Raw genomic sequence first — 27,025 nt, 5'->3', positions numbered from 1 at the left:
AAGGGCGAGCGCGGTGTTAGGGCTGCACGGCCCCAGTTTTACAAAGTGCGGCGCGGAGCCTGGGAACTCGGCGCGTTTCGCCATTTTTTTCACGTCCTGACTCATTTCTGTAGCAAAAAAAAAAACAACCAAAAAAAAACCGCGTTCTCTGGTGCCGATCGGACACCCGCCGCCGCTCCCGGGCACATCCCCGCGGGGAACTATCGCCAAAATCCCCGCGGCACGGCAACGCCCCAAAGCCCAACACAAAGCAAAGCAGAGCGCTCCGTGCCCGCAGCAGGTGCACCCGGGGAGCGACACCGAAGGGGCGGGAGGCGCGGGGCGCCCGGCGGAGGTGTCCGAAACGCGGCACTTCTCCTCGCCGCAGGGGTCCGACTCCCCGCTCCCGACGGCCGCTTCCCGACGGCTTTCACCCTGCGGGGGGATGGGGGGATTGCGGCGGTGCGAGGGAGGGGTGCCGGGCTCCGTGCCCCGCTCTGCCCCGCTCCGCCCGCCCAGCGCCCCGCCGCCGCGGCACGGGGCCGCCGCTCGGCGCCTGCGCACTGCAGGGGCGCCAGATTTGGCGGGAGGGGGAGTGTCCAAAAGCCCTTTGTTTGATGGCATCTCTGTTTACAGAGTTTACTCTTTAATCTCAACCTGTTTCCTCCTCCTCCTCCCGCGGCTCCTCGGCACTTCGCTGCGCGGCGGCGGAGCGCCTGGGCGCAGCCCGGCAGCAGGGAGCGGCGGCGGGCGCGGGCTCCCCCGTCCCTCTTCCCCCAGCGGCCGCCGCGAGGATGGCCCGGAGACCCCGGCACAGGTAACGGGGCGGGGGGTCCGCGCTGTCACACGGGGCTGCGGGACAAGAGCTCTCCCGGAGCGGCCGCCCCCGTCTTTGCCCGAGCCGCCCCGGCTCCGCGCCGTCCCTCGCCCCGAGGGGACGCACCGGGCGCCCCGCTCTGCCGCTCCGCAGGGAGCGCAGCTCGCTGCCCGCTCGGCCGGGGCTGCCTCTGCCGGGAGCTGTCGGGGCGGCGGGCAGCGCGTCCCGTCCCATTCATTCATTCATTGCCGGCGGGCCGTGACGGCAGGTGGGCGGCGGGCTCGAGGCTGGGCTCTCTTTTTCTTATTCTTTCCTTTTTCTTTTTCCTCTCTTTTTTAATTTCTTTTTTTTACTATTTTTTTTTCTTTTTTTCCTTCTACTTTTTTCTTTCCCCACTTTATTTTGCAGCCGCTGCGTAGCTCCCTCCCGCGGGTGCGGCTACGCGCCGTGATGTTGGGCTCTGCCCGCACACACGGCGGTCGCGGGCTGCGCTCCACGGAGCTGTCACCGCGCCCGAGCCGGGGCCGGACGGGACGGAACGGGCGGCAGTAAGAACCGCGTGGTCGCGTTCGCCGCTTAGCTGCCGGGGGGGCACTTGGCGCGGGGCAGTTGTCTAATTAACGGCGGACGGCGGGTCGGACACGTGGAGGCTTTTTTCTCTTTCTCTTTGCATCCTCCCCTATCCCCTCCCCTCCCGCTGAGCCGTGACAGCGGAGCGAGGCGCTCTCCTGCCGCTCCTCGCCCGTCCGCCTGCCTGCCCCGTCCGGCCGCGCTCGGGGCGGCGTGGCCGCTCCCTAGAAGGGGCTCTCGGCGTGGCAGCGGGCGCGGGGCGGCGGGCGGAGCGCGGGGTGCCGCTCTGAATCACCCCGCCTGCCGCTGCCGCTGCCGGGCCGGGCGCCTCGCGGGCGCCTCCCGCAGGGACTCGAGTGGCCGCCGCCGGGAGCGGCCGTGCCGGCGGGAGCGGAGCGCGGGCTGCCGCCAACCCCGCGGGGCGCGGCGCGGAGCGGGAGGGGGCTGTGCCCGCGGGGCTCCGCTGCCCGAATTCCTTCAATCGCGGTAGCGGCAGAAGCGAGTCATTTCCTCTCCACCCCCTCTTTTTTTTCTCCCCCTTCTTCTCTCTCTCTTCCCCCCTCCTCCCCCGACAATGAGCCGGTTGCTCTGAGAGAGAGCCCGGCTCCGCTTCGGCTCCAGCCTTCAGCCCCTGCCCCGGGGAAAGTTGTGGGTGCACCAGGTATCCCGAGGGCGCGGGGATCTGTGCCGCTGGAGGACGCGGGGAGCGCACGGGGCTCCCCGTCTGGCCGCCGAGCCAGGGATGCGCTTCTTCCCTCTGCCAAACTCGTTGGAGCCGCAGAGGAAGGGCAGCGGTGGCGGCAGACGGGAGCCCGAGCTCTGCCCGCCCCTGCTGCCGACGGCGCCGTCCGTGCGTGACCCGGGCGCCGAGTGGCCGCCGCGGCACCGGGTCGTACACATGGGAGCAGGTGGTGGGGAGCGTCCTGCGTGTTGTGGGGCACAAAGCGAGGCTGCAAACGCGATTAACGCCGTGTGCTTTAAAGGGTGCGTGCTCAGCAGCCCGCGTTGGAGGTGTCTGCGCCTTTGCTGCAGCTTCATTTAAAACTTGGTCTCTTGAAAACAGGAAAACGGGATAAACAGTGTTTGGGGATTAGGGTGTAGTGGATTGCCTTGTTACAAAATGACTTTATCTGAATGCCTGAGTCATCCCTTAACATCCCGTAGCTCCGTGCCATCAGATAGAGCACAGTTGTTCATCTCATAATGTAACGCTGTTTCTCTTTGAGCACTGTGGGTTTCATCTCTGCCAGAGTGTCAAAAGTGCTGTTCCTAGCGCAGAAGTTGGAAATAAAGTGTTTCCCAACAGAAAGGCAGCCCTGGTTGCAAAGCTGTCCTGGTTTGCTTGGAGTGAAGGGCTGTTTGTGAGAGTGGTGAGAGCCCTTTTCACCCTTCGGTAGCCTCTGGGGAAATCCCTTAGTCATGAAGGAGGTGAGCGGCAGTGTGTCAAAAACAATATGAGGTATTTAGAAATGGAGTAGAGGGCATAAAGCCTTGAGGTAGCAAAATGGGCAGTGCGAAGTGGCTCAGTGCTTCATTGGTTGGTTGCAGGATACTTGGTATGCTTGTCCACATTACGCTGCCATTCACTGGCTTCACTTCATTCTACAAACTTCTGCCTTCACACACAAGGCCTGTAAACATGGGCTCAAACAAGGCTACTATGGGTGAGCCTTTTGTATTCATATATCTCTTTTGGGAGCCGTGCAGCTACCTGTCCCATTGGCCATACCAAAGCACTAACATTGTTCAGAACGTGTGGCACGAGTTAAAGATCGTGAGCGTGCACTTGTGCAATGGCCACAGCCTCCAGTTCTCTTTATTGTCCCAAACATTGTGTTCCAATTCGAAACCCCCATTGGCTGAAAGTTTGCCAGATGTGTAATTCACCACCGATCTAACAGTGTGAGCAGGTCCGAACATGCATGGCAGCCAGGAGGCTGCCAGCCCTTTGCTTGTATCTGTGGATACCAAAAACAGCAGAACCAGTTCAGAATAGTAGAACAACAGAATGCGGAGCAAAATCTCGTTGTGCAAGTTTTAAAACTTTTATCTGTGTAACCTTTGTAAAGATTGTGTGTTTTCTGTGTGCTGTGTAATTAAGTAGCTCCAGTCCTCACGTTCCGCTCTGCGTCTCGCTGTGTTTCCTGCTGCAGCATTTACAGCAGTGATGATGATGAAGATGATGTGGAGATGTATGACCACGATTACGACGGCCTGCTTCCTAAGGCTGGGAAACGTCACCTAGGGAAAACCAGGTGGACCCGTGAAGAGGTAATCACCCATTTGTTCATCTCCTGCATTGGGGAAGTCAGAGGGAGAGTGTAGAGCCAACTTCAGTGGCAGCGCTGAGAATAAAGATGGTTTTGGCTCATTAGTTACATGCAGTGTTTTACTTCGCTTTGAAGATTCCTTGTTTCTTCTAAATCAGATCTATCAACACCAGTTTTTTAATGTCCACCACAGTCTGCCTTCCAGATATTTGAGCTTCTGTAATCCCTGTTGGAGAAGCAGACTGAGAGTCACCTGTGGCAGCGCCGGGCACTTCCCGCTGCCTCTTTGTGTTTGAGAGCGGTTGCTATGAGCAAGCTGACGTGTGCTCCGTGTCCCACAGCAGCAAACAACTGTGGCACAAACTGCTGCAGTCCTTTTGTGCCATTTGAAATTGGCACTTTAATTGCAGCATTGTGATATCCCAAATAAATTAAAAGCTGGAAGAAAGAAACCCAGCGGTACCAAAACTGAGCATCTGAGCTGTGTTTTGCCTCTGATGGCCAGAATATGCCTTAGTCACAACACCCTTGTGCTGACTTTCCAGATAAATTCTGGTATCAGACTCCTTTCCCAAGTGGATGTCCCGTGGCTTGTGCTCATTGTGAAATGCATTAACACAGTTACTGAGTTGTGTTTTGACTTTCTCCTCTCTGACAATGTATATTGATATATAAACAGAGACAGGTCACCTTTTGCAAGCACTTTTTATTGTTTAAGCCACAGCCTGCTGTTCAACAGTGGCTGTGGTGGTGATGTGTCCAGGATGGCTGCATGGCCCAGTGGCCTCTTCCATGTCACATGGACCAGGATTGCCCTGGGAGGTACCAGTGAGGGTCGTTGCTCCCTTCCTATCTCCTGGGGCAGTTCTTTTGAGTTCCCCTATCTTGATCTTTCCCAATACATGATATTGCTTTCTTTTGTCTCTAGGGTCTGTATTTCTGGCCTTATCATTAAAAATACTGGGCTAAGTTTCTTGTTGTTGCAAGCATACAAAACTCCCTCACAGCCATCAGGAGCATTAATTTTATTGTGCTTTCACTATAAGCAGGGCGGCAATGAACAAATTACTGGAACTCCCATTACTTGCAAGACATTCAAAGCTTAAGGCTGTGATTTCCAGAGGTCCCCAGACAGCTGGGTGCCTCAGTGTCATTGTTTGCTGTTATGACTGGCATCAAAAATGTCCAAGCGCTCCTGTAAATCCAGTAACAGAGTAACAGTTACACTGCTGGGAGCAGTAAAAATGGGGGTCATATGAGAGCACAGAAAAAAATCAGCCTTTCTCCTACAGCACTGTAAAGAGCCTACCAAAATCCATGGGAGAAGAAAAGCCTCTTGATCTGGGCAATTAAAAATACAAAAAGACCACCGACCACCTCCTCTTACTGTCAAGGCACAACCCAATGAAAGTAGTAGCTACATACAGAGTTAGAAGCGGGCAACTTAATTTTGGGTGCCTTTCATTCGCATCATAAGAGATTGTGATATTAATTATTTTATTTGTTTATTTTTAATGATTCAGGATGAGAAACTGAAGAAACTTGTGGAGCAAAATGGCACAGAAGACTGGAAAGTCATTGCCAGTTTCCTTCCTGTAGGTGGACATTAGTTTCTGTTTCCAATTCCAGTGACAACTCTTTATCAGAGGTTTCCAAGTAAGGGAAAGGGGAGTGGTTTCTGTAGTTACTTTTTTGCGGGAGATATAAAGCCTCCACATCTGGAGACCTCAGAAGTTTGGTTAGAACACTGTGAAACCCTTGCCTTAATTTTCCTTTCACTTCTCGGAGAGGGTTAGGAAACATCAAACAGACTAAAATGGGGGGGTAGGGAGTGTTGCGTGATCAAAGGTCAACCTAAAGCTGAAACAAAATGTCTCAGCGCTAAGAAAAAAAGTAGCTTTGGTGAATTCTGGGTGAGTGGTTTTGAAGAGAATTGTTTTGTGAGCATTACAGCTGTAGCAGAAGCCCAGCGGCTATTGTGCCAGAGGATGGAAGATTGAGGTTTGGGCAATACAGTCATAACTGCAGAAACTATAGAAATAGTTCCATTGAGCAAAAGAGAGTTGGGCACCTTCTTCTCCGACCTATTATATGACTCCCTTTTCTCTTAATAATCGTAGTTGGCAGTGAAATATGCTGGAGGCACATAGATAAGAGAGTTATCGCTCTGCATTCATCTTTTTCAAAGAATAATCTACTTGTGTATTTTATATTTCATTAGAATCGGACAGATGTTCAGTGCCAGCACCGGTGGCAGAAAGTATTAAACCCAGAACTTATCAAAGGTCCATGGACTAAAGAGGAGGATCAAAGGGTAATCAGTTTTCCTTTCCATTTAATTAATACCTTAATAGCAGATTTCATGTACTGGGGCAAAATTTCCAGAGAGCTGAGTGGTTTTAACTGTAACGTGGCCTGAGGCAGCACTGATCCTGCCTTATCAATGCTTATTATTTCTCAGTATTTTATGCAAACTGTTTAATTTTGCTTTATAGTGCTGTAATGTAGAAATGCAGAGTAGAAATATCTTAACTGTTATGAGATGTTTTTTTCTTTTGGGTAAAAGTATAAATGGGAAACAGGGAACCTTAGTTTTGTGTTAGGTTTTCTGTAGCAATTTTGAAAAATGTCATTGAAAATACTTCTCTGCTGCAGTAAAACTTTCATTGATTCATTATGCATCATTAAATACAGGCAGTTTTTATGTCCTTCTTTGAAGGTAATAGAACTCGTGCAGAAATATGGTCCAAAGCGCTGGTCGGTCATTGCTAAGCACTTGAAGGGAAGGATTGGAAAACAGTGCAGGGAGAGGTGGCACAACCATCTGAATCCAGAAGTGAAGAAAACCTCCTGGACAGAAGAGGAAGATAGAATTATTTACCAGGCACACAAGAGACTGGGAAACAGATGGGCAGAAATTGCAAAGTTGCTGCCTGGACGGTAATGATATATACCTTCAGCTCTTAAATAGGAACAAAGGGAAAAGCTGTAGGTCCGAGCAGGCTTTTTCAGCCTTTGCATTATAAATAGAAAATTTCGGAATCAAAACCTGGCAAGCCAATGACATCAGTGTGCTTTTGTCTCAGTGGGAAACTGTGCTGTTTGGTCAGTACATGGAACCGCACGACATTTTTACATGCTTTTAATGTTTGCCATAGACAAAAAAAAAGCAGTAAGTAGAGCAAGACTGTGTGAGTTTCCTGAATGTACATTCAGTAATTGACACAATTTAAATTAATTTAACAGTGAAGAGCCAGACTTGAAAGTGGAACTTAGTTTATACTCAGCCAAGAGTGTACCTGCAAAGTGAAATCCAGGATGTTGGCTTGGAATGATTTAGGAGAAGGCTGCTTCAGTATTTGTCATTGCTCATGAATCATCCAGAAGTTTTTATTTATAATCCACATATAAATCTTCATATAAAATTGGAGAAACTGACTTCCTCAGGCTGCAGTCCTGGAAATACTTGTCTCATTGAAAGCACATGCACAAGTTACATATACTTTTAGGCATTTGGAGTCTTACTCACTCTACAGTAGAAGTGACTCAACGTAAAGTGTATTGAGCAACTACTGTAAGCAAAGGAGGGTTTTCTGTTCCCATTTTTATTCCCGTTTCTTGCTGAAGCATCTTCAGTCCTGATGTAGTTTCAAGTGGGCATTCCATAAGCTGCCTCCATCTTCCAAAAGAAGGCAAGAAAGCAGTTACCACTTGGCAAGTTTCTCTGTAGCCTCCACACATTGCTTATAGTAATTTCAACAATATCCTGAGGGGACGATTCCTTTCTTCAAGCAGAGGGACTGTTGCTGACTGTATACAACCTCACAGACTTACTAAGTTTACTTTATCTGACCCATGATTTTGAGAGTTTGAACCTCACTTTTTTGCGGCAAAGAACCACGACAACAGTGTTGTCTACTGGGTTTGTGTGCAGAGCAAAATGCTCTCATTGCCTGCCTAGGTGGTCAGCTGGAAAGTTGCTTGAAAGCTGGTCTTTTGACAGCTGTGCTCCATAGCCTTTCTTTCAGCAGTAAGTCATAATAAAACAGTAAGGCTTGCAAAGGTGGTGCTGGTAGTCTTCGGGGGAACCTCAGAGAAGTGTTGGGCTCACTGTCACCTCACCTCATGGGAATGAGGTGAAGCTGAAGGTATTCACTGCTTACAGTTTGAGTACTTCAGAACTTCAGGCTTAGTGCTTCAGATAGCATATATTATCTACAGTAGCTTAGTTGTCTTTTCCCCTCCTTTTTACAGTGGGCATCTTTCCTGAGAGGTCAAAAGTAATGTCTTTAAAGGCCAGGGCCAGGGGGAGATCAGAGAACTGTTCAGGGTTCAAACAAATGCTAACAGCATCGTCCTGCCTGTTAGCCTCACTTATAACATCCCTCAGACGTACACATTTCTGTTGCAGGACTGATAACGCTATCAAGAACCACTGGAATTCCACCATGCGCCGGAAGGTTGAGCAGGAGGGCTATCTGCAGGAGTCCTCCAAAGCCGGCCTGCCCTCAGCAGCCACCGGCTTCCAGAAAAGCAGCCACCTGATGACCTTTGCCCATAACTCACCTGCAGGCCCGCTCCCTGGGGCCGGTCAGGCCCCACTGGGCAGTGACTACCCCTACTATCACATCACTGAGCCACAAAACGTAAGCTCCCTAAAGCACTTTTCAATTTTGTTTCCCATGGTGGGGTGGGTGGGTGCAAAATGAAGGCTTTTTCCTATTCGTGGAGAACTGATATGTGTTTGGGGTCAGGTGAGGATAGCTTTGACTTAAGCAGTGGTGGGTATATGCGTGCTTCAAGTCAACTGCTGGCATACAGGTGGAGTCAGGTTCAGCATTTTTAGCATCTTGTAACCACTGGAAATGTTTTGAGTGCTATTTCTTATAGTGGTGAATACAGAGACCTTAAAAACGAGTTGAATTCTCTGTTCTGTCTCAAAATCTTCCGCATTTGTTTTGACCGAACTTTGTGTACGGGTTCCCTGTCAGAACCAAGTAAACAGTAGTGTTTTAATCTGATTCCACACCTATTGACAATAATGAAACAAGCCTCTGCTTTAAATGCTTACAGTGTAGTTTTAGATGATAAAAAAATGGCTTATTTTGCTTCAATTTAGAAACATCTTACAAATGCATCTACAAATTATTTATTTTTCTCATCAGGAGGGATACACCCTCTGTTTATAAATTTCCTTTCTCTCTCTGTAGCACTCACTGTCATGTTCTAAAAGCTATTCGTTTTGCTTGTAAATGTTTGGGGATTTTTCTTGATAATATTAAGCACGTAAAAGCAAATGTGTTTTTAAAGCAGATTCACAACGTAGGCAGGTGACATGCTAGAAGTAATAACTTTTAGTCTCTTTTGCTTTTTGGCCTAGGTCCCTGGTCAGATCCCATATCCAGTAGCACTGCATGTAAATATTGTCAATGTTCCTCAGCCAGCTGCTGCAGCTATTCAGGTAGATAATTTGAACATCATTTCAGAGACAATTTGTTAAACCTTTGCTAAGTCAAAATGCAGATGTGTTACCTTAAGGAAACATTTTAATATAATATGTGCAAAAAGAGAAAAATGGGGAAGGTGGGGGAGTTCTGACCTGGCTAATAATTGCTTTTTCTGAAGTGAATTTAACACACAGTAGTTGTCTTCTGGCGTGATAGATTTTGCTTTCTCCATTTCAAATGTCTGAACTGAAATTCAGCAGGGACTTTGATAGTGGAAAACACAGTTGACTTTTGTTTCATCTTTTGAGACTAATTTGGCTATTATAACCACAGAACGGCAAGCCATAGCATTTTAGTTGCTACATCCTATCAGACCTTTATCTTTTCTTTTCCCTTAACTCTTAATTTCAGAGACACTATAATGATGAAGACCCTGAGAAAGAAAAACGAATAAAGGAATTAGAGTTGCTACTAATGTCGACTGAGAATGAACTGAAAGGGCAGCAGGCATTACCAGTAAGATTGTCACTGTGTGCTTGGATGGAGGGATAGCAGCGTTACCCCAGTGCTTGTCTTTTTAACTTTTTACTCCCCCTTTGCCTTTGATACTAATCGAGGCTCTATATTTCCGTTTTAAAAGGATGAAACATAGCACATGCATACTCTGTATCTGCTTTGTAAATTCCGTGATAAAAAAAGTTCAATTTGCAGGTATTTTACTTTGCAAAGTGGGAGCAGGGCTGGGCTCTGTAACATTACATCATGTTGGAAACGTGACAATTGCTCTAAAATGAAAAATCCCTCAGATCTTAAATCAACGGGATCTGCATTTTTGAAAGTGTGCAATGGTTCATGTGATGAAAATGTAGTGCCTATACATTAGATTTTTCTTCTCTGTTGTATTCTTTTCTTCAGCTGTGTTTTATAAGCTTCAGACTTGGTGCATGTTTGACAGTTCATTTTACTTCTCCAAATAATGGTAGATCCTTCATAACTGCATGTGTGGAACAAGTGCTGGCTATTACTGAATTCTTACACTTCATTGTACGTGCCATTGGATGTTAATATGTGAAAACCCTCACTTAGTTACCTAACACCATCACCAAAGCCAAGAGTCCACAAATCGTTTTGGAAGATAGGTGATAGCCAGCAGATTCTTTTTTTTATTATTATTATTATTATTTTTTTTTTTTTGGGTAATATTTAAATTAATAGTAAAGTCAACTGCATGCACGATACGTTAGTTTGGCCACTTTTTAACTTTAGTTAATGTTTTGCAATTTCTTCTGTTGCATGATCACACTGGAAAGAAACTTCTGTTAATTTGTTCTTCTGCTTTCCTAACCACGTTGATTTGACAGCCTCTTCATTGCATTGGTGTAAGCTGTAGCGTTAGACAGGGACAGAAGAAGAGAAGGAGATAAGCAAACAAAAGCAACTCTAACTCTAAACCCTATAGCCTTCTACAGTGCTGAGTGCTCACTAGGGAAACCCTGCCGTTTCTTGCTTCTCGCAGAAAGTGACTTGCAGACACTTGTTGAACCTTTGGAATAATGCAGTACAAATTGATACCCTATTAGTCACGATACACATTCATAATCCTGGAAGTGAATTATGAGGCAACTTTGGGATAACAAACACAATGCTGATATTACTTAAAACAAGGTCTTGCACTGATGAAAGGAAACATCTTGACAATTGTTTCGTAGGCATAAGTTTTTAGATGATGATGCAACAACTTTTATCTTTCCTCCAGTGGCATCTGACACCTTATGCAATTTCATTGCTAAGTTCCTTCTGCCTTTTTCCCCCCCTCTCCTTTCCTTTTTTTTGCTTCTTCCTTTAGACACAGAACCACACAGCAAACTACCCCGGCTGGCACAGCACCACGGTTGCTGACAATACCAGGACCAGTGGTGACAATGCACCTGTTTCCTGTTTGGGGGAACACCACCACTGTACTCCATCTCCGCCAGTGGATCATGGTTGCTTACCTGAGGAAAGTGCATCCCCCGCACGGTGCATGATTGTTCACCAGAGCAACATCCTGGATAATGTTAAGAATCTCTTAGAATTTGCAGAAACACTCCAGTTAATAGACTCCGTAAGTAAAACTGTCGCCTCAGGTGCATTTGTGTGTGGTCAAGGAGTAAGGGGAGAGGAACTGGGACCATCCTAAAACTATTGTTGTTGTGTTTTTTTTTCTTCTGAGTAACTTCTAATTGCTACAAGATCCGAAGCTTAGCTTCCAAAATAACAACACCTGGCTGCTCGTAAGTGAAGCCCCTGAGTGTGGAAGTGTTTGCTCTTTGTGCGTGTCTCCCTTTCCTGCTGCATCTTGGTATGGGAGTGTGATTCTTAGTGAACGACACATTACAAGTATGAAACAGTCTCTTACCGTGCTGCATCTCCCTACTAAGAGCAGAGACACAATGGAAGATTTTAAGCAGTGAAACAATACTTTCTTAGATTGGAAATGACACATGCTGTAGGTTTACATGTGGCCGATCATGTGTCTGCATCGTTTTCTAAAATTTCCCATTGAAGCATCAATTGCTGCTTCCTAGAGCAAAAGGGGTTTGCCCTAGTGTATGTGGAGAACCGGAGACACTGATTTTAACTTCCAGGTAGCTGAGTGACACTGACATGGCCTTTTACCATCATGATCTCTGGAGTACTGTGTGTAACATGAGTGGCATGGTCAAATACGTTTGCTGATAGCACTCTGCTTCATCAGCAGAGGGGTCGGCTTCATGCAGTGCTACATACCCTTTTGCATTTCCAGAGCAGTTGTGCTGGCTCAGAGGAGGCCAGTCTTGGTTGGGAGTCCAAGGCACATGTTTTTGGTTTTTTTCCTAATGATTTTCTGTCTTTGTTCTGCACAGAAAATGCTGGACTAACCAATAGTAAGGACATCATTTGACTGACTGTTTCTTTAGGACTTCACTTGCCACCAACACTGCTAGGGTGCTAGCTTGATATGCTTGACATGTAGACTGAAAACACAAATAAGAGATCCGAGTATCAGTACTCAAATAAAAACCATCAAGCAGAATTGAATTGGGAAAGCTTTGTATCCTAGTGCTGCATTTTCATGAGGTGGCACCATATACTGTCTTATGGCTCCGTGCCTCCCACGTTGTTTCAGGATCCTTCATCATGGGGTGATCTCAGCAGTTTTGAATTCTTTGAAGACGCAGACATTCTGGCTGGCAAAGCTACCTCAGGCAGAGCCGTGCAGCTGCAGCATGGAGGGGCCAGTGCTTGTGGACCTCCAGGACACCCCATCTCAAACCTGAGCAAAACCATGTCAAGTCAGGGCCCTCCTGGCTCACCAAAGTCCTTGTCTGCCTCGCAGGGCAGTGCGGCTCCGTGGGTCCTTCGCAAAAGGAGAGGGCATGTCAGCCCCTTAGCCAGTGGCCCCAGTAGCACCTTGGGACTGGCTGACGGCAGCAGCTCAACTTCTAAGCACTCCCCTGTCAAAAGCCTGCCCTTCTCTCCCTCGCAGGTAGATGATGACTTCTGCACAGATGTTACTAATTCTCAAAAGTCACTGCAGTGTTAACAATTTAGAAACTAATCCTTTGGAACAAATGACTAATTACCGTTGCACTTGTTGATTTCACTCCATGTTTGAATCTCGTCACTACTCCTAGTCCTTGCTGCTGAGTGTAGATCATCTGCAAGCTAACTGTTGATTTTCTTCTTTCAAATTCATCTGTGGAGCTTGGGTTTTTCTTTTTGATTTGGGTTTTTACTTTGGAGGGGATTGCAATCGCTTGCTTTGCTCACACTGTTAACTCCTTCAGCTACTAGATTTAAACATTTCTGATCATTGGTAATACTTTCCATCACTGTCCACTTACAGTATGATTCATTGACCTAGAAAACCCCAAATTGCGTTTAAATAGCATTCGGGTTGTGAGACAAACTGGCAACAACTAGAAAATTCTAATTGTGGGGTGGAGTGGAAGAGGAATGAAGAGAAAATCAGACTCTTACAATTACCTGGTGTGCACTTTGAAATTCTTGTGCACTGTTGCTTTGTTTCACAGCTGCAGCACTATTTAAAGGTGTTTTGTTTTGGTTTGTCTGTTTCTGTTGTTTTTGCCTTGATTTGATGTTAAAGTCAGAGAAATGCTGTTTCATGAAGAGTATGTATAGATGGCAGATAATGATCTCCTACCATATCTCCAATTATGCGTTAGGTATTTTAATCACATATCACTTGTCCAGTAAAATTCGTGTTATCATACATACCATGTTTTTTTCTAATCTGGTACAAGTGAAGTGCAGCAGGTAACCTGGTGAATCAGTGTCCAAATGAAGGATACCAGGACACTCACAGATTTATAGGTACTAGAAATGGAAGCTGTATTTTTGGCTGTCAAGTGGAACTCGTGGAGAAGCAATTTTCTCCAAACTGTTGCCTCCACCTCCTTTTCAGTCAGCTGAAAACACTCCACACTCCCATCGTAGGCAGTGAATTTCATTTTATGTTGTGAAAACGGAGCACTTTGTTTTGAGAGAGATGATAAGAAATTTATTTTCCTGTCATAGCTGCCTTATTTACTGCTTCAGAAGTATTTAGATTCCCCTAATAAAAATGTATGGAACTGTGGAAACCTGATTTCCAATGGGTTTCTTCCTGAAACATCCTCTACTCATCTTCTCTTGTTTCTTACCTCAAGCTCTCGATATTAATTACAATCTGTTTGCAGAAAATCCATATCAGATGTTTAAGTGGTAGAGATAGTATCTGTTTGGAATGGAGTGTCATCTTGTTTGTGATTTCCCACAATAGAGATGTCAGTCCTTACTTCCTGAATGCTCCAATCAGACAGTTTGCAGAATATATTTTTTCCACATAGTCAGGTACTCCACACGCACCTACCCATATGGTAGGGACAAGAGAGTCACTTATGGCAGTGAGAAGGAAATAACTTATGTTTTCTTCTGTTCATTAAAGTCAGATGAAGAAGTTGGCGTCACAATTTAGATGGTCCTGCTGATTTTCTTCTTTTCCTGCCTACAGTTCTTAAACACATCGTCCAATCACGAAAATCCGAACCTGGATAACCCCGCATTAACCTCCACACCAGTGTGTGGCCATAAGATGGCTGTTACCACCCCATTCCACAGGGACCAGACTTTCAAAACTCAGAAGGAAAATCATGTGTAAGTGTTTTTGTCACACTGCCTTGCCAGGTTCATGAGAGTTTATTTTGATTTAGGTTTGCACGCACCCAAAGTTCTGGGTAACCGTGTGCTTCCTGCAGAGTCATGTGCTAAAGCATTCCGATTTTTCTTAGTCTGGAATGAAACTTCCACTTTACAACTGCAGAAGAAGGCTTTTACCATGCACATAGACTCATCTGTTTCTTTTGTTTTTGTTTTTTAAATAAAGCCATTTCACCCTATTCAAGTTAAATAGACGTTCTTCCAGAAGAGCAAAATGGATTATATGGTTGAAGCAAAATATTTGTCTAAATCTCACCACAATGATTGCTTTAAGCATGTGTTTTTTGTAAGTTGTTAATATTTCCATCCAGTTCCTTTAAAGTTTTTCTCCTCTTTCTAAAGTTTCAGAACTCCCGCAATCAAGAGGTCGATATTAGAGAGCTCTCCAAGAACACCCACTCCATTCAAAAACGCACTTGCAGCTCAGGAAATCAAATATGGTCCTTTGAAGATGCTGGTAAGAAGGAAACAATGATAAAAGTTGCTTTTTATATTAGTGTAGAGGGATGTTCTGGGACTCGCGTGTAATGTTTCTTCCTTTCAGCCTCAAACTCCGACTCATCTTGTAGAAGATCTGCAGGACGTTATCAAGCAGGAGTCGGAGGAATCTGCGATAGTGGCAGGGCTACATGAAAGTGGACCCCCTTTGCTGAAGAAAATCAAACAAGAGGTAAATCACAAACTTACCTGAGGCAATTTAATTCAGCCCTCTTTGCTGAGAAACTTAGACCAATACCTATTCTATTAAAGAGCTGTGTCTGTTTTTCTTTCATGTGAGCCCCAAGATCTTACTGTCAGTTCTATACAGTGTACTAGGCATGTCTAATTCATCTCCCATTGATTTCCATAGAAGTCTTTCTGCTGTTTTCAGCAGGGGTTTGCTTGGGCTGTTCTAATGCAGTTTTCATTTGAAACTTAAAAAGAAAAAAAATTAGACAGGAATTTGGATTGAATCTTTCTAATACTGGTGAAGACTATAGAAGAACCCCACGGGGACCAAGCTACATGGAGTGACTTAGAAACCTGAACATTTGGGGATGTTGCATTATATTACTTTGTCACTAAAATTCTAAAAATACATATATTCTCGGTCCTTTTTAGAGGATGAAACTCTTGAATACTGACAGAACACTGAGTGCAAGTATTCAAAGTTATATTAGGGCATTTTTTTGAGAACCTTGAACATCATTTTCAACAAAGAGTGAGGTTGTGGTGAAAGAAAGCACTGTAAATGTGCATTGTGCACAGCTGTGAAGAATATTTGTTCAATTTGTTAAACAACTGACAGATTGATCTCTCTCTGGTCAGTTAGATGCTGGGTTTTATCGTGGTGCCTTTCCTGCTTTCAGGTAGAGTCTCCTACAGATAAAGCTGGAAATTTTTTTTGCTCAAACCACTGGGAAGGGGAAAACCTGAACACTCAGCTCTTTACACATGCATCTACCATGGAAGATGTGCCAGTAAGTACATGTTTTCACACCGCCAAATGATTATTTTGTTTTACATCTGTTAAGTTATTAAAAGCAAGAGAGGTTTCTTTTTGTGTTTGACCTTCCTCACAAGTAGGCACTATTCATTACCTCTATATTGTTTTCCTGTATTAAACACACAATAATCACAGTCCTGCTCTTAATTAGGTTGCTGTGATGCCCATAGAAGGCAGCTGAAGTTGCAGTCACAGCCTTTAGTCTTTGCAAAGACTGTGCTCTTGGAGAACAACTGCACCTGTGTATAGAAATGATTGGGCTGCAGAGTTAAAACTGTTAAGAGAAAGAGAGGCTCTGCTTTGTTTTGTGCAGAGGAGGCCTGGCTTATGTGTGGGTCTGTACCTCACCAAGGTTGTTCTGTGTTGCTCTTTCTCTTGCACTTGAGAGTTTAAGACTGAGTACTGCGTTTGTGGCAGTACCCAGTACTGATTGCTTTGCAGTCAGGCTGAGTTTGCTTTTAGTACATTCAAATTCAGGTGGTTTTCTTAAAAACCTGAAAACATTTACTTATTTTTCCTTTCCTTGTTCAGAATCTTCTTACCAGCTCAATTTTAAAGATGCCAGCGTCGGAAGAGGAGGGCAGTTTCCACAAGACATTTGGCATACCTAGGAACCGGCCACTAGCTAGCCCACTGCAGGTAACAAAACATACACTTTGTATGTATTTATATTGATAGTACGGCATTGGCCAGAGCTTGTCAGTCAGCCTGGGTTGGGAGAAGAGACCTGGGCAGCCCAGCTGTGCCAGTGCAGGTTCAGCCAGCACTCCTGGCCAGCTGCAAGCCAATGCTGTGCTGCCATGACATGGAGCTGGGGTCTGTCCCCAAGTGCCTGCGCTGCTGATGCACCGGAGGTGGAGATGTGAGCAGTGGTCTGCAAGTGCTTCCTTAGTACTCCTACTCCTTGGACATCCTGGGGCACCTGAGCGGAATTAAAAGTGTGACTGTTTTAATGTCAGCCAGGTGTCAGGCTGGATTTTGGGTAGCTGTGGTTGTTCCAGGTGTTAACAACAAATGCGTATTGCTATATTTTCAAATACATAAACTACTATTCCATCAGGCCTGACCCAAAGCCCACCAAAATCCTTAGCAGTCTTTTGTGACAATTTGTGTGGGCTTTAGATTGGGCCCTCACACATCTTTCAGAGAACAAAATGTGGTGTAGATAGTGATTAATTATCTTTTCATAAACCTTTGTTTCTGAGGCAGGTAAATAAGTGATTTTTTTATCCCTTCTCCAGATGGGTGGGTTGGGAGAAAGTCATTCTCCAGAGTGAGTCATGTCAGAAGGGAAACCGTAACTAACTCTACAGTTCCTGACTTTCATACAGTCCACGTGGCTAATCCTTTATTTTCTTCCTTCTCTCCAGAATTTACATAAAGGGTTACTTAAAATAAAAAAAGAATGAACAAAACAGGATTTGCATCAGACATCTCTAGCTTGGCACTATAATGTAAGCTACTAAAACTTTACACACAGCCCCATTTTTGCATTTCAAACATCAGTACTACATCCTTGCTACTCAAGCTCAGAGGTGGTTATTAGAGCACTGAATTTGAACCATCTCATGGCTCCCACTTTGGGGACACATTTCAGGGCACACTGAGAGGCCATACTCTGCACTCCTTAGTAAGCTTAGGGCAAAATGTTGAGGTAGTCAACATTTTGGTAGTGATGTGGGTTGTTTTGTTCCATGGTAGTTGCTTGTGCCCTGCTTGTAATAAAAATGCAGCATCTAAGGTGCATGTAAAGTAGGAACTTTTGATCTTGGGCATAACGATGTTATGTTTCCTGCTATCTAAAAGTACTTCCTTAACAAGCTGCTGTAAATGAAAGAACTTGTTTAACCTTCTCTCCTAACTTACACTGATTTTGGTCAGGAAGTTTACACAAGTCAGGTTGTGGGCTGTTCTGGATCCCATTCTTTACTCCTTGGTCAGGAAAAGCCTTTAGTTTTGTATGTTAAAAGTCAGATATTCTTACTGTTTGGATAAAGAGGACTTTTCCTTGAGTAGGAACTGAGTTAAGAGCTTTCCATCTCATCTCATCTCAGTGCTTAAGAAGTGTTGAACCAAAAGACAAAGCAGTTGTAAAAAGCCTCAAAATGAAAACTTAGTTTCAGCTTCTTGGTGTACCAGTATAAAGGCAAAGTAACTCTCTTTACTGATGAGGAAACATTGAGCATTGCAGCTGAAATGTAAAGAAAAATGAGGCTAGAAGTGGCTGTGTCTGTAGCATAGACAGTTTATGTAGAGTGAAACACAGGCATTTTATAACAGCGCTGTATCATTTGCCCCTCACTGTGCTGTCTGTGCTGGACTTAGTGCCATGGCTAGGAGGGAGCATCTGCTTCCTCTCCTGTAAGGCTTGGTTTTTCTCACATCAGAGGGGTATTTGGTGCTGTACAGTGCTGGAAGGAGCTACAGTCTGGGTCTGATGCATGCCAGAAGGGATTTAATGCTGCTGTGCCCCTAATGCTTTTCCCCATTCACACATAGTGAGGACATGGCCTGTCTAACGAGTGCAAAGCAGTTGAAAACATTTGCATTTGTGCTTCATTTTTAACTTGTTGCATTTTTCACGTGATCAGATGGTAGCACATTATTGTTCAACACACTCTGATTCATAATCTATTGTGTTGCCCACATATGGATAGGCATACACACACACGGACACCTACTAATATCGGATTAAATCCACTGATTCCATGCAGGTAGAAATGAAACACTAGAGAACTCTTCAGGGTGAAATATAATTGTGTCTCTGTGTGTTTACACTGCTGTTGTTAATACTTTGGGTCTGATCCAACGTTTCTGTCTTAAGCAAATTCTCATTGACTGCAGTCCAAGTTAGAATTATAGCACTCTTTCCACCTTGGGCTGTGCGCATGGAGAGGGAAAAGAGAGAGAGAGAGAGAGAGTAGAGAGCGTGAGTTACACTTTCTCCCCAGTCCACCCCCTCCCCCACCATCACTATTATGCTTTTAATATGTTTTGTTCCTAAAAGTCAATTTAAAAAAAACCCTTAAACTCGTGTAAGAGGGAAGTGGTATGTTTATAAGTCTGCAGTATTTTTCATTGCTTTAGTAACCTGCACTGCATGCACTCAAAGAAAAAGGCACGTGTCTGGCCACAAACTCACCAAAGAGTCTGGTTATTATAAACGTTCCAAGCAAACTCTTCAGGATATTTCTGACTGCATTGGGATGTACAGCTGGTCATGCACAAGTTGGTAAATAGTTGCTGATGAATACATCGTGATTCACCATCAGCTTGGGAGGAACAGTGTGTCACAGCTTTTGGCATGCAAGGACAGGTAGCTGGATATAACAACACTGGGAATAGGGTGCTATCAGTTTTGCACTAGTGCAAGAGAAGAAAACATTAGAGGAACTTGGGCTTTGGTCTTGTTTGTTTCCCTCTTCATAAAATGCCAGATGTAATAGCATCTGTATGTAGGGGTTTGTTTTTTTTTTGTAAGGTACGAAGATTCAGCCAACACTTTTGACCTGCACGGCAAATCTTGTGGTTGTGTATGGGGTGTTCTTTTGGTGGCAGGAACAGGAGACGTGTCACCATCCCAGTGTGTTGTCTTAGGGTGTCTTAGGTGGTCTTTCAGTGTATTTGCATGAATCTCAAATGCTTTTGCTTTATATTGGTGGAGTTGGCTACAGCCAGAGTTCTATATTTTTGTCACTCAGACTGTCCTCAGTCTCACTGCAGAGAGATCTTGGCTTCATTGGGGACTTCTTCAAGGGTTAAGATTTTGGGATAATGCCTGAAGCCCTTATTGAGGCAGACTGGAGATCTATACTGAGTTCACTCCAATTGCACCAAATAAGGGGTTATATAAAAACGATGTTCCAGGCTTTTCCCATCTGAAAGTTAGGTTTTATTGCACATTATGTTCTGTAGCCAGTGACACAAGTAGCAGTACACAATACAAACTATCCTAACATAGACATTTTAACAGTTAGAAAAGTAGGCTAAATCATAGGCCATCCACCTAACCCTGCGGGCTATCAAAAGACACCATGAAATGGAACCTTTTAAGAAAATAGAGCTGCTTTGATATCTTCTTCCCCCACTAACAAAGGAAACAACGCAGGGTAAAAGACCTGCAAGCTAAAGAGAATGTTCTTAAACCCTTAGCTCCTGTCACTTTCCATTTTTTAACCACAGACTGACACGTTTCAGCTCGAATTTCCTGACTTTCAGCGGTTTATGTAACCCTTTTCTTTAAAGAGTAAGTCTAAAGGATTTTAAAACAGTTACTTGGTTAACCTTTTCGTGATCATGAGCTGTCATTAGCGTCATTTTTCTCAGTTGAAAAAAGAAATGTGGAATTTTATTTGCAGCTTGTTGTAAGGCAGTGCTTACAGGCAAGGCAGCACACTCTCCTTCATCTGCACATTTCAGGAGGAGCCTTTCTTTTCTCTGTGACTCTTGTGGAGCAAGAGGATCTCATGGTCTTATTCCTTTCTCTGGTTAATCAAGGGGGAAGGGGGAAACGCGCTGTGCTCAAGTCCTGGGAGTTTTAAGATTTTCACTGGAAAGAGTAGTAGCCCTGAGGTTCTCCTCCATGGGTGTTATCCTTTCTGTCATGTTCTGTGCAAGCTCCGTGCTTTGCATAGGTGAGAAAAGCAAAGGGTGGTTGGGGAGTACAGGTCAGCCATTGCATATTTTCCTCCCAGAGAAGCAGAATTTAGGTTGTGAACAGCTCAGAAGGTGTAGCTGCACAGAGCAGATGATGGTCGCTCAGATTTGAGAAGCTGCAGAGCTGTTGCAGAAAAGCCACCGTTTGGCTATCAGCCATTTGCAACAATGCTATGAATGAAATAAAATTACTTAAGGTCACAATTAGTAAGGTGCTGAATATCCTAATGTGAGTTGCAAGTTCGCAGGCCATTTCCATATCTCTCCCATTAATCTTAGAAAGCTCATACATCTTGCACATGGGTTTTGTCTGATTAAAGCCTTCAGAGTTAAGCTCTTAAAAGTGACACCAAATAGCTCTGCTAGTATTGCTGTCAGGCTTATAATAAAGGCTGGGTTGCTGGGCCATCCTATTCTCACATTTGTAGCAAGCTGTAATTCTGGAAATGGGCAGAAACCTCAGAATGTAGGAAAAGACCATCCCATGCCTCAGAGGAGTGGGAATAGTGCTTGGGCCTCTCGAATGGAGTAGAGGACTGGAGTAGTCAACTGATCTAGGAGGGCTTCCTTTGGTTCTCCATCCTCATGGAGTAGAAAACCAATTTATTCTACATGATATCTTACCGCACTGCAAGAGAAGTGCTTTGTTTCGAGCTTTGTCATTGATTGTTTCACTGCAAAGGGAAGAATTCTCTGTTTCTGTTCTAAGCCGCCTTTTCTTTGGCATGTGCTACAGATTATCTGTCCAGAAGGCCAGCTTTTTGCAATAGGGAAAGAGGCTGAGATACCTTCTGGTAGTCTAAACTTTCTAAATGTTGAAAAGACTTCAGCTATTTTAGTTAAAGTTCAAAGAGCACCTTTCCATGGGGTTTTCTTTCCTTACGGTTCTGTTTTCTCTAGATGGTCCAAGTTTTTATTTCAAGTTCTGCATATCCCAGGTAAACAGCCTGTGTACTGCTGCTCACAACTGCCCAAGGGCACCTTGCAGGATAAACAAGGTAGTCCCGCTGCCAGAAGAAGGATATGCTGGGAAGTAGTAAGAATGACACCGCTGGAATTAACTGGAGGTCTGTGATTTTGTGCTATGGGAACTCACAGTAACATAGCTGCTTCTTCACGAGTCCCACCTGTAGCTTAAGGAGTTGCTATGCATGGAAGAGAGAAATGCAGCTGTGGAAATACTGGCAGAAAAGGCTTAAATTCTTTTAATAAACAGCAAAGTTAAGAGTAGTGTCCTGCTCTTTGAGCCAATGAGACATGTATGGAATGAATCATACCATGGAAGTCTTGTTCTTTCCCCACTGGCTAAGCATTTCAGTGCCAGGAGGAGCACCCCACTCTTAGATGGCTGAATTGAAGTGGAATGAATCCACTGAATCAATGAAAGCATGCCAGTCAGTGTCAATGGGTTTGGGGTCAAGCCTTTTGGCTTCTAATTACAAAGCTTTCACATTTCATCCATTGATATGCTGAGCAATAGGGAAGACACGGTGAGCATTTTCCACAAGGAGAGTTTTGATTTTGTTTCTGTGCTGTTTTCCCACGTACCCCAAGCTGTTTGCCCGGGTCTTCTCTCTTTTCATAAGTCCTGGAAATGCTGCTGTCAGCAGGGCAGTGACACTCTCCAGTAGCAGAGCCCTGTCAATACTCACTGAGATTCTGGCATGGAAGGAAGCACTGTGCTTCACAGCCTCTAGTTTTGCTTTCCCTTTTTGCTAAGCGATCCATTAGCTGCGGGTGTTCAGCCCAGGCAACATGCTGTGCATCGGTCATGGGACCCAGAACTCTGTGCCAAGAGCAGCAGTCGAATCTCTCGCCTTCAGATGACTTTCACACGTGCCTCCAGTGCCGCGCGGCAGGGCTGGCAAGGCAGAGCATTGTGCTTTGTTATGTGCTCACTGCTCAGAGCCAAGGCTTCAGACGGGAAAAGTTTATTAAAAATACCTACTGTAAATGTTACCCGAATTCCCTAGGGTAAAATTGAAATACGCTGCTGTAGTGAATACGCTACTATGGGTCAAATTTGTCCGTATTTGCCAAGTTCTCACCATCTCCAATGAGAACTCAATGTAAACTGTATGTTTACATGGTAAATTGTCCCAAGAGAGAAGGGAAAAAAAAAACACAACAGCAGCGTAATGAATTTCTGGGAAAGTACTACCAGGGTCGAAATTCAGTAGGGTGAACTGTCCTGTGCTGTCTCTCCAGGAGAGCTTGAGTAAGCAGTTTGGGGCAGACTTGTGCTGGGGACCCTGCTCCCCCAGGGCATGGGGACAGCTGGCTCTAAGGGGAGGGCGGGGGGCTGCAGCTCATGCGGCGTATGCTACGCCTCTGGCATAGGCTGAGCAGGGAGCAGGCTTCAGGTGGAAGGAGTGACGTGCAGCAGCCTGCTGAGATGTGGGAGATATGGGATGAGGATTTTGGTTTTTTTCTTTCCTAAACACATGGCTGTTAATACAAAGAGCTCAGTGTAGGTACTAACAATGAAATGTAATTAATGAAATCGGGACACTACTTGCCTGAAGTTGCTTCTATTTTTTAACAGCTGGCATACAGTGACGGATGGGCTTTCCCTTACATATTTACAGTTACCTAGTGTTCTGCCGCTCTAACTTTTCTCAGCCAGTTACTTTGAAGCTTTGAAAGGTCACAGGGAAATACTGAATGAGCGTATATTTCTCTGCCTCAAAATGATGGATATTTTGGAGCTACCCATTGCTTTTGAGATGGACAGACCATACCTGACTTCTAAGCAAAACTGATGGCATTGCACCAATGATTGCTTTGGTCCCTGATGCATATGCCTCTAAAATAGCAGGGATAAGTATTTGCAGGTGCCCCAGTCCCTCTGAGGATCAGTAGGAGGCTGCAGCTGATGTAGGCACCTTTGAACAAGTTACCTTGGGAGCTGTTTAACCAAAGCATAAAAGAATCTGTGGCATGTCGCGTGCAAAAACTGTGTCACACCTGCTTTTGGCTGCAGTGTGCACCCAAGGCTCACAGCACAAGGTGCACAGCCCACTCAGGCTGAACCACTCTTGTAGGAGGTAACTGAGTATTTGTTCACAGATGCAGGTTTCCCACAGAAAGCTGCAGAAACTAATGGTCTGAGGCTGGACCTTGTTCTCCTTTACACAGGGAACTCCTGCTGAAACTGAGCGGGAGGTCAGCCTGCAGAAAGGCATCACAGTAGCAGAGAAAACGTTTCTAACTTGTCTACAGAGAAGAGAGAGCTATGGCTGGGGAATCCTGGAGGACTTTCCTGCATGTCCCCACTGTGGTCACACAGACTATTCACTGCGCTTATCCCTTTTAGGCTGCAAGCCTTCCAGAGCAGGGAGCCTCAGTCCCTGTATAGCAGTGCCCTGATTAGGGCCCGTAATGAAATTTATCTGCATTTCCTATGCTGCCTTCTGACTGTACATGTGCCTTGGATAACACTGTTTTCAATCTAAAAGAGTATTCTTCAAGAGGATAGTTTAAGGATTCTCTTGCACAGTTAGCAATTAGAAGGAGCAGCATAAAGGACCAAGGGCATCTTGGGGTGCTTCTGCTCTTAGTGGCTAGTTTGCAGTTCAGTAAGGACACTTTGCTTTGTGCCCTAAGTGTTGGGAAGGCATCTCACTGAGTGATGTAGATCTTTAACTGAACCTTGCTGAAAGTAGAGGAAAGCAAGGAAGGTTTTCTCCTGCTTTGCGTTTCTTGGTGGATCTTGAGGGACCTTGTGAGCCCCTTGCTGGCAGGCAGCTTTCTTGAGAGCAGTTGTGCACCTTTTTGGAATTCAAGGTTTATGCCTAGCTGTCTGTATCTAATGATCTGGTTTTTATTTGGGATTTAGTGAATATCTCAATGTAGAAAAACAAATAAACTGAGTAATTGAAAGAGTTGAAGCACAAAAACAATACACGTATATGAGTGTGTGTGTGTGTGTGTGTGTAATACTGGTAAGTTCCAGAAGCTTTGAAATTTCATTACTGTTTATAGCTCAAGGCAATGAGAAACATCTTGTATGTGTAGGGAGTAAATAAACACACTGTGCACAGCCTTCTGTGCAGATATGTTTATCTCAGTTTAACATTATACTAAATGGTGTCTCTAACCTCCATAAATACCACAAGAAGTGAAATGGCTTTCTTGATAATTAAAATGCTGCTTCTGCCAAGGGTCCCCCCACATCTTCTCTCTTGCCAGAGGAGCTCCGCTCACAGGCACATGCTAATTGCTGCACGCAGGTGAAAGCAGCTTTATGCACAGAGCCGTTTGCTTGCTGTGCTCGGGCTGTCAGGGTCCTTAATATGGACTTAGAGAGAATAAACTGCAAGCGGGAACTTGAGAGATGTTGAATCCTGGCTCTGCTGGTGTGTCAAGTTGTGTGGGTGGTCTGGTTGCCCACCCCTGTGGTCATGAGCTTAGAAGCAGGGATGGAGATTTTTTCCTGTCATGTTGAGGAGTCCCTTTCTTTGGAGTTGGCACAAACACCCCGCTGCAGGCTTGCTCGACACCTAATGGCGGGTTTGCAGCCGAGGGCCCACAGACCTTGACATCCACCCCAAATCTTTCTGCTTGTTTCCAACATAGCATCTGAACAATGCTTGGGAGTCGGCGTCTTGCGGGAAGACCGAGGACCAGATGGCCCTGACCGACCAGGCACGCAAGTACATGGCTGCGTTCCCAACCCGGACTCTGGTGATGTGAAAAGGGCCGATGGACTTCTCCGGAGAAGCATTATGGTTGGCAAACACTCCTCGTTCACTGGGAAGTCCCTGTTCCTCTGAACGAGGACTTTTTGTGAATGGGAGACGAGCCTATCTTTGTTGTGGTACAACAGTTGGGAGAGCACGAAGTGCATTTAGTCACTGAGCATATATATTCTTGTTGGATTTCACCCAACTTAAGAGAATTTTTTTTGTTGTTTCTGAGTGAATGAACGATACTTGCCTAAATTATTAGGTACTAAGTTTTAATTGGTAATTAATGATCTTAAGTGCAGACTTACTTACAGTACAGGCAATTTTTTTTGTACTTTCTGAGATCAAGCAGACGTGATACACCAGTATTGTCATTTCAGTGATGTGCTATCCAGGGGTGGGGGTTTGTTCGTTTCTTTTTTATGTTTTTATAATAACAGAGCAGGTACTCAAACAGATGTATTTTAAATCACTTAACAAAATGCATTGGTGTCAAATACTGAAGTAAAAAAGCATTACTACACACGCTAGTCTGTGCAAAGGGGGAAAACTGATCCAGTTCGTGAACACTCAGACATCCATTCCTCTCGAAATACTCTTTCATTCTGTTTATGGTTCTAGATCATTATACGTTGTGTGTTTCTGTTTTGTCAGGGGTTGGGGTGGGGAGGGTGGGGTTAATTAGCTTGCTTTAAAAAAATATTACTGTATGAAACATAGATTTATAAGAAAAATTATATTTTTATTCAGTAATTTAATTTTGTAAATGCCAAATGAATACTGTGTTTTGCTGCTAAAGACCTTAGCGTGTAGACATGCTGCTAGTGTAAAAGGAGCAGTAGAGCTTTATGTGGAAAGGAAACAAACGTTGATGTTAGCTAATTGACTATGCACTAGCATTTCAGACTGTTTTATTTTAATATTTTTTTACATCAGTTATATTTTTTCCCTTTTTTTTTTTTTTTTTATAAGCAATACTTTTGAACACTGTTCTTGGGAGATTTTTTTTTTATTATTATTTCTTATTTGTTATTGTCTCAATGTGTGGTTTTGTTTCACACTGGTTCCTATCAGCATGTATTGCACCTTCATATGTTTGGGAGAACACTGTCTCGTTCGTGTTGTCTGTTTTGTTCCATGTCTTAGCTAATCGTTCCCTACCTTGGGTCTTAATGTACCGAATCAGGTTCTTAAAAATATATGGTTCTTTGTACTGCCATACCAAATCTTTATCGATATGGCAAAACACTGATTTTATTTTTATTGTCCTCTTTTTTTTTGTTTGTTTGTTTTTTGTTTTTTGTTTTCATTTTTTTAATAACAGCCTTTGAATTTGCTGCCTTAATAGCATTTGGTGCAGCTTCACCTGCACTTAATTTTTTATATGACAATGTACTGCCTTGTAGATAAATAAAGTGTGTTCTTTTTTTACTTAAACCCATACGGTCTCTTAATCTTGTTTGTCTTTAATGTTTAGGCAGTGTTGTTCTAGGCAACAATCTAGCCAAGAAGCTTTTTTTTTCCAGCATGCTTAGATAAGTAAGGAGTAGAGCGTTGCATACACCATAAGTAGCCTCAACATCCTCAGCTGTTAAAAAGCTGAAAAAGAGCAGCGCAAAACATTCTATGGGACACTGTGGGTTCAAGGCACATCTATGGTGACACGAAGTTCAGGTCAGCCTCAGGTGATGGGGGGCTTTATGCATCTTTTGTGCAAAACAGCTCTTCTCCCAAAATGCTGGCTTACTTATTTCTCCATTGAAGACCATCAGATCAGGAACCAACAGAGTTAAGAGCAAAATATTCTGGAGCTCCTATACTGTAGAACAGACTTTTTCTCACTTTCTTAAGAAACTAGAGGTTGGTATATA

The 27,025-nt window shown here is 44.6% G+C and overlaps 1 protein-coding gene across 5 annotated transcripts; it reads left to right on the top strand.

The window, feature by feature from the left end:
• Positions 1–627: 627 nt before the first annotated feature.
• On the top strand, positions 628–26,595 carry MYB (MYB proto-oncogene, transcription factor). 5 transcript variants are annotated; one of them, XM_015858438.2, is made up of 16 exons: positions 628–796; positions 3,520–3,637; positions 5,160–5,231; positions 5,858–5,950; positions 6,356–6,576; positions 8,048–8,282; positions 9,017–9,097; positions 9,495–9,599; positions 10,930–11,187; positions 12,232–12,591; positions 14,119–14,261; positions 14,667–14,781; positions 14,869–14,994; positions 15,674–15,784; positions 16,342–16,449; positions 25,045–26,595. In XM_015858438.2, exons 1-16 carry the CDS (start codon positions 774–776, stop codon positions 25,159–25,161), a joined length of 2,286 nt encoding a protein of 761 aa, XP_015713924.1. In that variant the 5' UTR covers positions 628–773; the 3' UTR covers positions 25,162–26,595. The 5 variants fall into 5 exon arrangements, with proteins under 5 accessions (XP_015713924.1, XP_015713925.1, XP_015713927.1 ...); XM_015858441.2 differs by having other exon boundaries at positions 629–796; positions 12,442–12,591; XM_015858439.2 differs by lacking the exon at positions 9,495–9,599.
• The last annotated feature ends 430 nt before the right edge of the window (positions 26,596–27,025 follow it).

The sequence above is a fragment of the Coturnix japonica genome, chromosome 3 (assembly GCF_001577835.2).
Source record: "Coturnix japonica isolate 7356 chromosome 3, Coturnix japonica 2.1, whole genome shotgun sequence".
Classification (NCBI taxonomy): Eukaryota; Metazoa; Chordata; class Aves; order Galliformes; family Phasianidae; genus Coturnix; species Coturnix japonica.
The sequence above is the reverse complement of the archived record's forward strand: the minus strand, read 5'-3'. Positions and strand labels throughout refer to the sequence as shown.